Source organism: Prosopis cineraria, unplaced genomic scaffold (genome assembly GCF_029017545.1).
Source record: "Prosopis cineraria cultivar Desert tree isolate PC_DT_omini unplaced genomic scaffold, ASM2901754v1 PC1158, whole genome shotgun sequence".
In the NCBI taxonomy this organism is placed as follows: domain Eukaryota; kingdom Viridiplantae; phylum Streptophyta; class Magnoliopsida; order Fabales; family Fabaceae; genus Prosopis; species Prosopis cineraria.
In genome coordinates this window covers 1-17,996 of record NW_026556483.1, presented here as the reverse complement: position 1 = coordinate 17,996, position 17,996 = coordinate 1, and the positions used below count along the sequence as shown (strand labels likewise).

General features: G+C 27.6%; 1 protein-coding gene across 1 annotated transcript; it reads left to right on the top strand.

Annotated features, from left to right (window-relative positions):
• The first annotated feature begins 6,708 nt into the window (after positions 1–6,708).
• Positions 6,709–9,994, top strand: LOC129299434 (ribonuclease MC-like). Its single transcript, XM_054937912.1, has 4 exons — positions 6,709–7,077; positions 7,200–7,410; positions 8,167–8,380; positions 9,805–9,994. Exons 1-3 carry the CDS (start codon positions 6,754–6,756, stop codon positions 8,331–8,333), a joined length of 702 nt encoding a protein of 233 aa, XP_054793887.1. The 5' UTR covers positions 6,709–6,753; the 3' UTR covers positions 8,334–8,380; positions 9,805–9,994.
• Positions 9,995–17,996: the final 8,002 nt, after the last annotated feature.

Genomic DNA, 17,996 nt, shown 5'->3' with positions numbered 1-17,996 from the left:
CAGTGAAGGATTTAAATTTTGTTAACATATAAAGCCTGTTCATGTATTTTGTGATAGTAAAGCCGCTATACATATAGCAAGTAATCCTGCTTTTCAGGAGAGGACTAAACTTTGTTAGGGAGAAATTATAGCAGGTTCTTGTAGATTTACATGTCAGATCAGAAATTATAGCAATTGGCTGATATTTTCATAAAGGCATTAGGATAGGAGGTTCATGAAGATTTGCTGAGCAAGTTGGGGACTTTAAATTTGTATAGTGCCAATTTGAGGGGGACTATTGAAGATTAAGTTAAGTATCATTAATCTCGATATTCCTGTACATACATAGGTTATATTCCATGGGCCTATATAAGAATGGGCTAGACATCGTGCATATATGATGAGTTTTCCAGTTGACTAGAAGTCCACTATATTTTGTTCAATACCATGATTTTTACCTTACAATGTCTAATTTTCTGCGTTGCCCCTAGTCAATTTGCTGTTGTCGATTAAGATTTGTCTAGATCTGCAATAAGACAATAATTCCAATTCACTGTATGATATTCATTACCCTTTAGAGTAGTGTCTAAAGGGCAATGAATAACATTCAATAGGAATATGAATAAGTTGTGCTAACATGAAAGTAATAATTGAAATTAATTTAAATGAAAGTGTTGAATGAACAAATGAAGTAAGGCAATGAATAATAGTCTGAAAGATAATGAACTACATATAATAAGGACACGAATAAGTTGTGCTAACATGAAAACAACACTTAGAATTAATTTAAGTGAAAGTATTTTAGTAAACAAGTAAAGTAGGGTAATGAGCAATAGTATGAAGGGTAATGAACAACATGTAGTAGGTACACAAACAAGTTGTGTTCAAGAATTTTAATAGGGCCAATTTTATCATTTTCTATAGAATTTTAATGGTAAAATTAATCACAGATAAGGACAAATGCAAAATGAGTTGTTGTTAAAATAGGAACATGACTTATTTTTTTTCAAATGAGACTTGTTGTTAGTCCTTGTCTATCATTAATTTCCTTAGGAGGAGGCTGGATGTAATTCTCCCAATTTTAATTTCAATTAAGTACCCTACACTTGCAATGAAGTTTCAAAAATTCAAGGGTTTTCTTTTTTATCATCTTCTATCTAGGGTCTACAGTGAAATTTTCCCAATAATTTTCACATGGATTTGTATAGAGTTTTGACTTACGAGAACCAACATTTGACATGGTCATACAAAAATTGGTGATGAAAATATAATGATGTGACTTATAACTATAACAAAAAAACTTTTTTTTTCTCTCTCTTCCCTATAAATAGGATTGAAGGGATTACTTCAAGTGTTATATACTATTACCATCTTACTTACAAGACAAAGTTTTTAATTCTTACTTAATCCTAAATATAAGGTAAAGATGGGTAATTGAATTTTTTTTTCCAATCTCACCCTTCTTTAATTGCAATAAGTAGTTTGCAGGCTTTCAAATATTTTATATAGCATTCAATGAAGGTCAAAATTGGAAAGGCATACATCTTTCTACAAGATTAGTATATCAACTACCACTCTTTAACTGGGAAATTAGCTAGTTAACTTTGCCTTATAATTAAGACTTGAGAGAGTTCAATAAGTTACTATACTCCAGTCTAAAATATAAAACATTTTCCATCAACTAGTGTTGGTCCAAAATGAGGACACCATGCAAAAAGTAAATAGCATTAAATGCTTATTTTTCACAAATACCCTTATTAATTATATTGTGGATAGATGTTATATAAGAGAAAAATTAAAGATAATTGTTTGGGTTAAAATAATAATTTTGTGAGTAAAAATAATAATTTTTTGTGAGTAAAAATAATAATTTTTTGAGTAAAAATATAATTTACTCAAGCCTACCTTGAGATTTTAGAAAGGAGGGAAGTTCAATTGTTTGAGTAAAAATATAATTTTTTCCCAAGCTCACCTAAAAATTTTAGAAGAGATGAAGTTATAGGACAAAAAACTACACTGACACATCACTCAAAAGAAGGTGGTGGAAGTAGAGAAAACTTGGGAAAAATTGTAGAAAATGGCTCTAGAAAGTTGGAAGATGGGGCCATTGCAGTGATGGACCCAAAAAAATGGGTAGTGGAGGCAAAAATTTTACTCAAGATAAATATAAATTATTTTGTAAAATATCATTTTAAATATTTATTAAATTTCATTCAGGTAATAATTTGTTAAAATTAACTACTAAAGAATAGGACATAGTACATAAAAATACAATGATGTATTAGATAAAACATTCCGAATTTTAATAATTTTTTATAGTTATTAAAGTTATTTTTTTAAATAAAATTTATTTACCTTTAGTAGGCAACTTTTTGTGGTACATTGCTCTATTTAAACAAATAAAGAAATTTATTTTTTGAATTACATTATTCCCTCCACTCTAAAACCATTATTATTTGAGATTATAACCTATATTTGATTTGAGTTAAATAAATTTTTAGAAGGATAATGAAATTTTTAGGGGCCAAGTAAATTTTTCTTAAATCTTTTTTAGTGGGGCATAGAAATTTTTTTAGGTCATTTTGTACAATCTTTCCTAATCTTGTGGGAGAAATCCCCCCATAAGCATGGTTGTTAAACTCTCGAGTTGAATCTTTGAGTTTATTGCTTTTCATTTCTAGTTTACAAAATCATATCAACCTACTCATAAACTTAAATTAGATACAATCAATTGGGCTTGCTAAACTTGTTGGTTTTAACTGAATTGAATAAGTTAGGTGTATATTGTTTAAAACTCGCTTTATTGAAGTGGTAGGATACTATTCAAAGAAAAATAAAATGAAAAAAAATTAATATTAATAAAAAAGAAAATGAAAAAAATAAGTTGCTCTCTTTAAAATTTCTATGTTGCGTATGATAATCTATTAATATAAGTAGGTTTAATTTCAAGGATTTATATTTAAAATATATTTAAATCAAATTAGTTCATATTTTATATTTTAATTATTTAATCATATACTTTTAATAGTTATTTATTAATAAAAGTAACTTTTTATGAGTTTACGATCAGGATTTATGATTCGATTTTACATCCCTATTATGAGTTTGCTTTAACCCACGATCTTGACAACCTTGCCCATAGCTAACAAGTAGCTCCATCATGGGGCAATTGGAAATCTGCCACCTTTTGCCTATAAAAAGGGAAGCAAAACACACATACAGACCTCTCTAACTCCAATCAACTCAACACATCAACTAGCACCTGGAATTAGACATAGGCACTTCCTTTTGTAGCAAATTTAGATGTAGTTCCTTTATTTCAACATGCATCCATGAGAGAACAGCAAGTCTCCAACGCCTAGCAAAGCGATAGTACCTAGAAGAACAACAACATAGCCGCTCCGACGTTCTCCTGTTGTTTTTCTGTATTATAGTTTCTATAATTTATTCCAGAATAATAATAATATTATTATTATTATATCTGCTTCCATTATGAAGTTCTTGTGCTTTGTTCAATCTCATTTTCTTTATTTTTAAGGGACAATTATATTAAAATCCTATATAAGAGAATTAATTACTGCAAGGTCTATTGACAATTGAAATAAACTGTATAGTTTAGTTGTTAATGGACCTTGCAGTAATTAATTTCCGTATGTGGGACGTAACTATAATTCTCCCTATTTTTAAACACTTTTTTTTTGGATAAATTGTGGCAAAAGACCCGGAGAACTAACTATTTAATTTAAAAATCATGTGTATCACATTGTTTGAGGACGCGCTCCCTCGCACCAAAATCCTTGCAAACATTAATTAAGATAGATTGTATAAGTTGGACGGTAATCTTAAAAAATAGTGATAATTTTTACCAATTTAATGACACAAATCACTTTTAATTACTTTCCTTAATTCATGTGAAGGTAGTTAAAAATATTTCATATTTTGGACTGGAGGGGAGTACTTTACAAATAAATTGATTCTTTTTTTAAGTCAATTTGCATAAAAAAAATGCGTTTTTCTATATGCAGAGTAGAAAGAAAATGAGTTTTGAAACCTATATCAGTTAGACCATCATCCTTTTCACAGCAGTTCTGTTTGCAGATTTAGACCATTTGGATGGTTGACCCGGATTGAACTGCCCAAAATAAAATGTTGAGCCAGAACCAGAGCCGGTTTATGTGAACCGGGTGGGTCAAATTTCTGAAGACTACAGCACAAACGAGAAAAGGGTGGAGGAGGACAAACAGTAGATGGATTGAAGATGATGATGATGGAATGGGGGAAGGCAGAACTGGAGGAGCACTGACCCATCGAAAATAGTGGAGGATTTGAAATCTTGAAGAACTATCGTGTATCAAAAAATGGCGTTGCAAAAATATATGTTGCACGGCTATCAGAATATGCAAAGAGATAGGGAAAAGTTTCTTTAGACAGTGTAAATCATCAATGCTAAAATCGTGGGAACTATAATTACATCAGCTATGATTTGTTTATTTTTATTAAAATATTTGTTAAGATTTAATTAAAAAAAATAAAATCTACCCCTTTATCGGGTGAAACCGCCCAAAGCAAATCACAAGCCTGTAGCCAGGAGTTAGAACTAACTTATAAATAATTATTAGCTTTCTAAAATCATATTTAATTTAAATAATAGACATTTTCCGATCAAAATAGAAGTTATATAATATAGAAATTTAATTTGATAAATATCAAAACCGATTTTAATTTTTAATTTATTTTATTACTATTTGAAAAATTTATTCTTGATATTATTATTTTTATATTAAAATTTTAAAATTTTATTAAATATATTAATTTAATAATAAGTGGTTTGACTATGGTTCAACCACAGTTCAACCAATGAACATTGAATCATTGTGTCGACCAATTTGATAACCAGTTTGGTTTTTAAAACACCGGATATAATTGACTTACTTATAGGATAGGAGGGAATAATTTGTTGAAGACAAATTTAGATTTTGCACTAAAAATTCATTATTTGAAAATTTTAAGTAATATTATATTTTCTAAAATATTGTTTTGGCTAAATATTTTTTAGTTTAATATATATCATATATTGTAAAGTAAGAAATTATAAAAAATATAAGATACATGCTGAAATGGATCCTTCATCCTTATATATATAGACCGATAAATTAATGGTTGTTATATATAATAATATTGCAAATTATCCCTAGTGGTTTTAATTTAATAATATGGTCATCGTTCTCTATATATACCGAGTCAGTATGATTTATTAAAAGTTTTGATGCTAAAAATTTAAAAATAATGGCGTCCACAATATTAAATAGTATAGAATAGTGTGATAAATTAGAGACAACATCTAATACTACCAAAGGTATACTTTTTGTTTTTTGTTTTTTACGTAACATCATCTTGAAACAAATATAACATTTAAGGACAAATTTGACTGATACACTAAAAAATTATAGTTTAAATATTCAATAATATCGTGCTTTGTTTAAAATCCAATATCATAATGCAATAACTGTTAAAATTATAAGATAGTGTTACACTAAAATATTCATTCTGATCTTATTTATAAGTTTCTTTTAACATATTTAATTGAAACTAATGAAAACATTAAAAATCATTAACTCTATTTCAAAATATTATGACACTTTTTGGAGTGTTTTGATATCCTATAATATGATATGCTTTGAGAAAAATAAACATTTATTAGTGAGCTTATTTCAGAATTGCCCCTCATTATTACATTCCTTAAATATACATATTTCTCTCTCTCTTATTAAATGAAGGGTACTTTTAAAAGTATATATTGTTCTCATAGATTGGTTTTTGAGATAAAGAATACGTTAAAATTTGAAAAACTGTAATATCGTATTCTTAACAAGAACTAATTTGAATGAGAGAGAAAATGGAGGCAAGTGTTTCTAACTTTCTAATTTGATATTTTGGTCACTATTATGATCCCAAGATTACAATATAATTATTGGCGAAAAATATTACAAACATCAGATCGATTCTTGGTCTTTTTTAATAAATAATAGAGATTATAGTCTCTAGGACGTCAAAAATTATAATATTCCAAGTGTCTTGCCGCTTCAACGATGATAGGCTATATTCGGAGCATTAAATTTGCACCATGATTTTTGTTTAGCAAAACAATAAATAACTCAACGTCTAGTTATTTTAATAGTAATGCCACATGTTCTTAGGTGTGAGGTTTAGGACTCAAACCTTACATTACCATAAGAGGCATATGTATGTATGTATATCAGAGTATGTCTCCTTTTCTTACCAACCGAAAAAAAAACTAGGTTAGAGATAAAATAAAAAGAAGAAAAGAATATTTAAAGTTTACATGTTGAATTTGATTCCCCATTTGATGTTAGAGAGGCGGCTATAAAACCTAATAGCATATAACAATATTTTATGTTTATGTTCTTCCTTGTTTAATTAATAGGATATCTCACTAGGGTTGATGGTTTATTTATTAAAAAATATTTTTTAAAAAAATTAATAACATATTAAAAAAAACTATAATATCTTATACTTTGAAACATCTTAACTAAAAAAAATGTCTTAAATTTTTAAATAAAAGAGTAAATAGAGATTAAAGTCTTGGTCGTCATAAATTTTATATTCCAAGTGGTTTTCTGGCGACTTCAACGATGATCGGCTATGTTCAGAGGAGTATTAAATTCAACATGATGCTGAAGAGGGCTATAAAACCGTGGCTAGCTTGCAAGCACGAATGGTCCCAGAAAGAGCAACACAACACAATCAATAACCATGAGGATCTCATCAAAACAAGTGTTGGTGTTTATTGTTCCTCTAATACTGGCTTGGTTGTGTTTGTATTACTTCAATTACAACACCACCAAAAAAAATACAAACCTATTTAGTGCCGTCCAACTCAAACCAGGATTCGATTATTTTTTGTTGGCCTTACAATGGCCAAACACTTTCTGCAAAACTCAGCCAATGGGAAAACCCCCTTGCAATCCAAACCCTCCAACCCAGCAAGATTTCACCATTCATGGACTCTGGCCTCAGTTCAATTCTGGGAAAGCTCCTGCAAATTGTCGACCCGCGCCGGATATGACTCCTGACGATGTAATTAAACTGATATCTTTTTCTCGCTTTATTTCTTGTTTGTTTAATGTCCAATTGGTGTGTGTGTGTGTAGAGAGAGAGAGAGAGAGAGAGAGAGAGATAATGCGTGTGCATGAATGCAGCTTCGTAAGTTCGAGCAAGATCTGCTTGCCTACTGGCCAGATTTACATGATGCAAACGATTTTGACAAAAGCATGAGATTCTGGCAATACGAGTGGAACAAGCATGGAACCTGTTCTTCAAACAAGTTCTCAACACAACAGTATCTCAAAATAACTATTGATCTCGCGAAAAACTATGCTCAACCCATCCTGTCCAAAATGAGAGCAGCAGGTAATTAGTTAAGGGAAAATCCATGTCTTCAATTTAATTTAGTTGTTAAATCACTAATGGGTTAAACCCATTTTTTCCCTGATTTTTTTTTTGAAGAACATTAGACATCATAAGGGTGGGCAACATTCCTCATAAACAAGTTTTTTTTTTTAAAGAGTGAAATTGCTTTTTCATCAAAAACCTATCATCTTTTCCATTATTTATTAATGTGAAATAGTTGTGGGACCCATGCATGCACAATAACAATAAGGCATTTTGACCCATTTACCACCATTTCAATGTTAAAATCAGGCCCGATTCTTGCCACTTCCCTTCTAGCCCCTTTGGCTCATGTGAGGTGGTCAACATATCTTATTGTCACTGTATGTGAGTTTTACAACTATTTCATATTAATAAATAATAGAAAAGATGTTATATATAATGGAAGGACAATTTTTCTCTTGAAAAAAATTGTTTAAGGAGGATATTATCTCAACCTTCAGTACGGAGTTCCTAAAAAAATTTGGGAGAAAAATGGTATTCAATGATTACTGATAGTATTGATATATGTGTGTGTACATAAGTAAGCTTGACACCGCATTTTAATCTTAAAGTCACAAAAACATGTTCATGATTATTTCTGTTAATCGTATCCTTCATCTTTGTCTCAATTTTATCTGTTAAGAATTCCCACATCAACTCTCGTTCGAATTCCAATAGCTTTGATTGACATCGATATCAATTATATTAATTTCTGGTTCAATTAATTTGTTTTAGGTATCAATCCAGATGCAGCTACTCCACACGATGAAACAAACATACAGAACGCTGTTAAGGATGCCACAGGTCAAAGTCTTCTTCAAGAGATTCGTCTGTGTGTCGAAGACGATGGAGTTACACTCTTTGATTGCAACACTGCTTCTTTATTTGCTGATGATCTTTAACCTTCACGACGTCGTTTTCTCATCATACACTTTCCATCACACATCGCGTAAGTTCATAGATTTTTTTTTTCTTTTGCTTTGTTTGCTGTCTTTTGTTTTTCCCCCAATTATATTCAGTGTTCCAATTTCCACATTCATAAATATTACAAGGTTATTTATGAATATAACCTGTGGGATGAGTTCGAGACTTTTTGGATCCCTGCTTAATTAATTATTAGTTTACCCGCCTGAGTGGCTCCTGAATTAAATATAACTTCATTTTTACGATAAAAGTTACTCCTCTAGTGTTATTTATTGGGCAGAGAGAAATTAGTTATTTTGGTCCCATTTTTATAGGGCGTCTCAATGATTATTGTATCTATCTTTATATTTTTGCCCCAATTAAATATTGAGAATATTATTAAATGATTATTAAATGTTAGAGTATTTTGCTTTGTAGTATATAAATTTAATAAGGATAAAGTCAAAAACTTTTAAATTTGTAGACATAGTTAATTAGGTTTAAGATTTTTCTTAATTCTGGTGAAAATACTGAAAATGATTATAAATAGGACCAGATAGAATAATTACAACATAGTATTTGAATAGATGGACTTGGATTTAAATTTTAGATAATTATTCTAAAGTCAGGAGCTTATATATCTTACATAATTTTTGTGAAATTATGTTTCTGACCTTCTGCAAAAGAATGGAAAGAAAGTAACGAGCCAGTGGCTATTTTAAATGGGAAAATGAATATTTCAATTAGGCGATTGATTATAAATTGATCAATAAATGACAACTAACTTTTTGGAATTTTTTTAATCAGTCAAGCGGAACGGTCTGTAGGTCAGTGACTACTTTAGATGAAAAAAAAAATGATTATTTCAAATGGGAAAAAGACTAAAATTGAGTAGAAAATGATAACCAACTAACTTTCTATTATTTTGCTGAGAGTCACAAACATGATTTTTCAAAAAAAAAAAATTGTCAGTGGAAAGTCTCCAGGGACTTGTTCAAAGTAATTATTCCATTAATTTCATGGTAATCTTTTGTCATTTAACTATTTAATTTTGGTGGGATTTATTTGTTATTCTTATATTTAAAATTTTATTTGATGGAATAATGCATTTTGCAAGTGAGAATCGTTATTTTGTAAATAAAATGTTTTTCAAATATATCATTATTTGGAAATAATTTTTATTTACAAATTAATGAATCTTTCTTGCAAACTCATGCTTTGAGAGTTGCTAATAAAGGTATATGAGAATAACAAGTTTTTTTTATATAAATTAGCAAATTTCACTTGTAAATTTTTGTTTTAATCCTTATAATCATGAAAAGATATATAGTAGAAATTTTTTACACCAATTCACTAAAGAATTTTTAGTCCTTTTGATTTCCAATTTTTTTGTTCCTTATTTTATTTTGATTAAATCTTTTGAGTTTTTAATCTCATTTCCCATCATAATTGTTTTTTCCTTTTTTACAGGGAGGACGTTGCAAGGCTCCTTTTTGTTAGCAAGGTCATATGGACAGTTGCATCGAACTTAACCCCCTGTCTCTTTACTTAGTGTCTGATTCCTCAAATAAAATATATTCTTCTAGTCTTGTTTATAGGACAAGGAGAAAAAAACTTAATTTTGATTCTATTTATAAGAGTATTTTACTATTTTTTTTATGTTCACCTTACTTTTTTACTATTATTAAATGTTAAAAAAATTTATTAAAAATAATTCTTTTTATCCTTATTAGGGAGTAGAGGTAAAATTTACTAAATTTTAACATGCAATTGAAAAAATAATTTTTTAAAATTTTAATGTTTCATTGGTTTTGGTAAAACATGAGGGAAGTAACTTATAAATAGGACAAAATAGAGTATCTCTTACCTTTGGTTCTTATTACAAGGATCTATTAACTATTTTACTTAAATTAAAAAAGGGGTTCTAGTCAAAATTAAAAAATGGGGGTTAAATGGCAAATTAGTCCCTAAATTATAGTCCAATAGCTAGAGTCGGGATCCTAAACTTTTTTTAGTGTAATATTGCCTTTAAACTTTTCAAAACAATGCAATATGACCCCTACTGTTAACAATATTAATTTTGACTATTAGATGACTAAAAAATTAGAGAAAATGACCCCAAAATTACTAAAACCCAAGAAATTTTTGTGGTCTTTTTTTTATTTTTGGTTAATTTTTTATAATTTTCTTATTTATTCTCTATAATTTTAATGCCATTTTATATAATTTTTTAGTTAACTAACTATCAAAATTAACCTTTGTTAATAATAGGGGCCATATTGCATTGTTTTAAAAAGTTAAAAAGGAATATTATACCAAAAAAGAGTTTAGGGTCTCAAATCCTCCTAGATTAGAGTAGTTGAGTGTAATATAATTTGTCAAAATTACTCTTAATTAAATTCAAATGAGATAAATATGGAGTGATGAAAAAGGATGGTTTAAATATATAATATTTCAAACGTTATAGGAAGAATGACAATTAGATCTCAAAATATTAAATTAATGACAAAGAAGTCCTCGACAAATTTTTGTTGAAAAATAATTTAAAAAAATCAATCCAGATAATTATGAATTCAAGAGTTTTAAATTGTAAAGAAGTATTTAAGTATCAAATGTAACTTTTAATGTATAACAGGAGCTTTTGTCTATAACTGTTTAAAAGAATATTTATAATTCATTCTTTAAAAAATTTTATTGGGGACCTAATTATCATTAATTTAATTGTTTTGGACCAAATTGTCACTCACCCGATGTTATAATCTCATCAATAAAAATGGTCTCACAGAACAAAAATTTGATTAATTAGTCTAGGAAGCAAGGTTGTTAAACTTGCAAGTTTAAGTAAACTAATCATAAAGCTGTAAATTTGAAATGTAAACTCATTAAAATTTAAAATATGGCCATAATTTAATTTAAATATATTTTAAATATAAATCATTGAAATTAAATCTATCTACATTCATAAATCATTATATTCAAAATAGAAATTTCAAAATAAGGAAATTTTGGGTATTATTGTTTTCTTTTTTATTAATATTCTTTTTTGTTTTTTTGAGTTTTATTTTTCATTAAATCAAATCTTACCACTTCAAGTTTTACACAGTATATACCTATTTTAATCAATGAGTTTATAATCATATTAACACGATTTTATAAGTTAGAAATATAAAAATGGTAAGCTTGAAGAGTCAACTCATCAATTTTGACCGAGTTTTATCTAATTTGAGTTTACGAGCTAGTTAACATGATTTTATAAATTAAAAATTTAAAAATGATAAGCTCATAAAGCCAATTTGAAAGTTTGACAATAATACAAAAAAAAAAAAAGATGGTTATATTCACATATTTTTCAAGATATCAGGCAGTAAAATTAAAAAAATATATTTCTCTTTTTTGACAAAAGAGAAAATAAAGATTTTTTAGTCCATCAACAGGAATTCCGTGTTTGAATTGTCAGCCAATGCACACAATGGTTAGGATTCCACAGTTCAGGCACTGACACGCTGAAACGGTACTGTAATGTAAAATGTATATCAAGTAGTGTCTTAAAAAATAATAGTGCAAGAATTAATAATAATATATACAATTAACAATATATATATTGCCGTAAAGGTCACAGACTGAACAAATCATCAATTATATATATAAATATAAATTTATTCAACTGGCAATAATTTTTTTTAATGGCATAACGCAAAACAGCAAAAAATAAAATACAGGATTAGAAATATAATCTTAAAAAAAATTATGTCATATAAGTCTCTAAAGATTTTATAATAATTATCTGAGTTTCTGAAACTCTTTTATCATTTACCTATTTTTATACAATTTATTTTTTATTCTCCATATTTTATTTCACGCCCAAGTGGTTCGTGCATAAATATAACTTCACTTCTGCAATAAATTAAAGTATTCGAATATCATATTGCTTTAGTGTAATATCATATTACACATCAGTGATTTAAATATTACATAGATCTGGAGACCTCGATGGTCTAGGTCTTCTTTCTTTTATAAGTAATGAGAGTCCTGGTCATTATAATTTATTCCAAGTCTTGTCGGTTTAGAAATTTGGTCGTTATAAATTATTCGAATATTAAAAACATCAAGAGATGTAGTGCTGCAGTTTTTTTTTTTTTTCATCTTTTGTTCACTTCTAGAAAGTAGTATTTTTTCCCAAAAAATTAGTATAAGAATTTTTTTTAAAAAAATTTCCGCTACATTTCTCGTCGGAATAACTTGCATAGAAAATTTCATAAGATGTCTGTGAAAAAAAAATCGTGACAAAGATAGCATGGGGCTTGAACTATTTTGCAGGCTTTTCCCAAACTTTTTGATGAATAATAAGCCTGCTAAAGACGAAAAAACACCAAGCCAAAAAATATAAAAGGAGAATGACATCAAAGAATCAAAAGATTGAGTTAAATTTAATTAAGGGCTTCAAAATTTTAAAATATAAAATAAGGACCAACGATCTTTTAGTAAATTAGTCTAAAATTCGCTACTCTCATTCCATGATTTGCAACCATTAAACCAAGAACTTATAAATGAAATTTTCTAATTTGTAAAAGAAAAACTTGTAAAAATATCACTATTTCAAGTTATTTTTTACTCTCGTACTCTTATTTGCAACTCTCAGAATATAGATGTACGAGTAAAATTTGTTGATTTGTTAAGGGAAATGATTTTTAGGTAATAATATATTTTACTTGCAAACTCTTGATACAGCCCGCCAATCAACATAATTACAAGTCATTTACTTTCATTATATATTTTGATTGTGGACACTTCAAAATATTTTTACACGGGCATAAATAAAACAACACTAAATAATCTATTGGCTACCAAATAAGATTACCACATGTCCCACTTACCCCAAAAAAAAATTATATATATATATATATATATATAATCTGATATGTTTCCAAAATTTAGTTTTGTTAAACTTACAATAATGACAAATTTGATATAAAATTATCACGAGCTGGTTTCCTAGAAAATTGACGTTTACAAGGAGCATAGAAGAACATGCAAAGCCAACATTTGTTATTCTTTTTTGGCCAACCATCCATCCATTTATTTTGGTCTTTTTTTAATAAAAATTTTTGGTCTTATTAAATAAAATTACAAAGAATTTATATTAAAACAATTCATAGACTTGTATGCATCCAAATGAAAATTTGATTCAAATTCAAATCCCCATGCATCCAAACACAGCCTCAGTATTTAATTTATTTTGCATTGACTTCATTAAATGAAGCTTATAAATATCATACATACACTGCTACACTGATTAACATCTAATACTACCTAAAAGGTACTATAATTTTTCCCTATCATTTAAAAATGTATATCACATTTTAGGACAAACTTGGCTGTTACAATAAAAAATTATGGTGTAAATAATTTTAAGTATAATTTATATAGTATTATGCTTTTGTAGTTTAAAACAATGCAATAAATGTTTACATTATAAGATAGTATTGCCCTGAAATAGATACCAAATATATACCCATCCACAAATTAATGCAGGTATGTATAAGTATGCTAATGTTGGTGTATTAAATATTACAAATTATCCCTAGTTGTTTCAAATTTCAGTACTTGGTCATTAATAAAAATCAGTGATTTAATTATTATATAGATTTGTTTGTCAAAAATTGGGCGATGTGTTTGAATAACAAAAATACCAAGAATGCCAAAGATGTAGAGTCTCGAATATGATCAAAGAGTCTTTGGGCTCCCTTATTTTAGTTCACTCAGATGTGAAGATGCAAAAATAATGAAAGATTGATTTTATTAAAATATAAAGTTGCAATGATTACAACTATAAAATTGGGAAAAAAATATAATCTGAGTACAGGATACAAAGTAAATTGAATTTGAGACTAAATAATGAGAATGTTATGTGGAGATTGTCTGTCCTTGATTTTATTAGTTGGACCCCATTTTATATTTGAATGCCTGAGACCATGGTGTTGAAAAAAATCAGGAGCTCATTTGCAAAATATCTGCTATTGCTAGACATGGTCCAATGAGATTCAAGGCACATTAGATAACAATCCCACATTTTTTTAATGACCTTCCACACTCAATCACTCTGAGTTTTAAGGATCACGCCCCTGGTCTTAGTACATGCTTAGCACAAAACCTTCTCTATACATGGATTGGGCTCCATTTTCAGTCAAGTATTGGACCTGTTGCTTCATTTTCCTTTCTCCTTATTACTTTGGGCTTGACATTTCATTTTAAGTCCAAACAAGATCAAGAGACCTCAATGGTCTAGGTCTTCTTTCTTTTAAAAGTAATGGGAGTCTTAGTCATTATAATTTATTCCTAGTCTTGTCAGTTTAAAAATGTGGTTCTTATAAATTATTGGGAAAGAATAATTTTTGGTTCTTATAGTTTCATTAGGTTTTGTTTTTACTCTATAATTTTTTCAGTGTTTTTAATCCTTATAATTTCAAAAAAAATTGGGTAACCTTTGTTTTTCAAGTCTCTACAGGGACTAAAAACATTGAAAAAAAATTAAAGGGCGTAAAAGCAAAACCCAATGAAATTTTAGGGATCAAAAATTATATTTTTCCTAAATTATTCAAATATTAAAAACAGCAAGAGATGTAGCGCTGCAGTTTTTTCCCCATATTTTGTTCACTTCTAAAAAGTAGTATTTTTCCCAAAAAAAAAAGTATAGGAATTTTTTCCAAAAATTTTCCGCTACATTTCTCGTGGGAATAACTTGGATAGAAAATTTCACAAGAAATCTGTGAAAAAATTCGTGAGAAAGATAGCATGTGTTTTGAACTATTTACGCAGGTTTTTCCTAAACTTTCTGCGGAATAATAAGCCTGCCAAAGAGGAAGAAAGAATGAGCCAAACAATATAAAAGAAGGAATGACATCAAAGAATCAAAAGATTGAATTAAATTTAATTAAGGGCTTAAAAATTTTAAAATATAAAATAAGGACCAAAGATCTTTTAGTAAATTACTCTAAAATTAGCTAATCTCATTCCGTGATTTGCAACCATTAAAACAAGAATTTATAAGTGTAATTTGCTAATTTGTAAAGAAAAAAATGGTCAAACATATCACTATTTCAAGTGATTTTTTATTCTCATACTCTTGTTTGCAACTCTCAAATATAAATGTACGAGTAAGATTTGTTGATTTGTTAAGGAAAATGATTTCTAAGTAATAATATATTTTACTTGCAAATTCTTATTTTCAAGGATCTAAATCATACAATGTGAGTAATAAAATTTTAGACCAATTTATTCAAGGACGTTTAATCCTTCTTTTGGATTTCTAAATGTTTTTCTCATTTAATTTTAATTTAATCTTTAGTCCTCTAATATCATTTCTTTGTAATATTTGTAGGTATGTTATAAGGGATATTGTATTTGTATTATTGCATACAAAAAACTTAAAAATAAGGTTATTTAAATAAATTATCTTTAAAATTAGGAATAATAAAACTTTTAGTTTCTTAAGCTTGCTTCAATTATCAATTTGGTGTTTTAAGTTTAATTTTTATTGATTTTGTCCTTTAAATTTATCTCAGTTATTAATTTGTTTTTATTGTTTAAATAAGAGATAATACTGTCAAAATCTGTTAACATGGATAATAAAATATTAATGGTAGACATGTAGATTAATAAAAAGAAATATAATTATTTAGGTTAAAAAAGCTAGACTCATATTTAAAAAAAACAAATCAAAAAAATGCAGTGTATGAAATTAGATTAATAAAAAAACTAAATTAATTGAGGGCTAACTTATTTTTATTCAGCTACATATGCATAGCAAGTTGTCAAAATACTTTAAACATTAGATTAATTTAAAAATAAATTTTTTAATTTAAAGGACCAAGATGATAATTAAAAAAATGTAAGTGATCAAATCAATAAAAATTAAACTTGAGACATCAAACCGATAACTGGATTAAACTTGAGGAATTAAAAGTTTAATTATCCCTTAAGATTATGATCTTTTAAGGACCTTTAAATGGTATTTCGGAATTTTTTTGGTCTCTTATTAGCATTAATTTGTACTTTTGGCCCCAAAATTTTAAAGGTATAGTTTTAACAAAGATCTTTTTTTCTTTTTTAAATCATGTAATTCATGTCTTTAAATTTACAACGGTATAGTGTTAGACATGGGGTAATTTTTTTTAATAAACAGAAATGATAGATGAATACAACCCAAAAATATTAAAAATCAAAGGTGGCTTGGAAATTTAAAAGATTCCATTAAAAAAATATGACTACTAAAGATGTCAAAGGTAGGTTAGGGAAATTTCAGAAATCACTTCGGAAAAATTGGCAATTCGCTTGAAAATTGAACTATTAAAAATTATCTTAAGCTGTAATCAACTATTATCGAAATCAATTACTGTTAATCACTTACCACTAGCTGTTATCGACTTTTTTAATTTTAAAATTATTTTCAAATTAACATAATCAAACATATTTTCATTTTATTTTGTTTTGAAAAATGATTTACAATTTTTTTAAAAACTAAAAAGTGAAAACAAAACCAAATGAGTTCTTGGTAATTTTAAACTTTGGTCGCGGGAGGCATTTATATTCACTCAAAAAGTTTTTTTTTAGAGTAAAATACTCTGACTACCCTTCTACTTTATCTTAATTACATAGACCTCTCCTCTATTTTGAAGATCTACAAGTTAGTCCAATCCATCAACTCTGTTAGGAATATTCTAAAAAGATTCTAAAACAAATTTTTAAATTAAAATTTGCACTATTTACTAATTTATCCCTCACCCTAATAAATCCTAAATCATATTATTTTAATTGTTACATCATTTCATTGTAAAAAACATGTTTACAAATTTTAAATTTAAATTATTTATGAAATCACTTTAATTATGTTATGAGATGCAACGGCGGATGAAGGACCCTAAGTCAGCGGGGGCATATTTTTTATACAAAAATAATAAATATTTTTATTTAATTTATCTAAATTTATTATTTTTAATAATTTTATTTGTCAAGTAAAGATTTGTTACTTCCCTTATTGATAATTTTTGTAAAAATAATTTTATTATCCTATTTGAAATTTCATAAAATTTTCAATATACTAATTCAAAATCATGTTCTAACTTGGAAAATATAATTTGAATGATAAAAAAATGATTTATAGGATCATAAATTTAAAAAATATATTTTAGGCAAAGGTGCAAAAAATAAAATATTTTATGGAATAAAGTTATACAAAGTAAATGAAAAAATTCTGTGCTAAAATAATATAAAAATATTTTATTTTTTATAATATATTTTTGTATTACTTTTAAATGTTGAAGAGAAGAATAAAAGAAATGGTTTATAAGGATTTTAAATAATGTAATATTTCATTTGATGGTTTCCTTTTCCAATTCCCACCACTTTGAGCAGCATCATCACCTTCTACAAATTGCATATCTCATTCTCTCTACAACATAGAAAAATGCTCCTTTTTCAGCCATGAGATTTCTCCTGTTTCTGTGGCCGTTTGTAAGGTAATTTATTTTTCAAATTTTCACATCTGTTATTTGTCTTAGAAATAGAGCTAAACAGGGAGCAATAGTGATACTAATGTACTACACAATGATGGTTTTGAATGTCTAAAATCTCACTCCACTTAACAACCACACTTGTTGGATTGG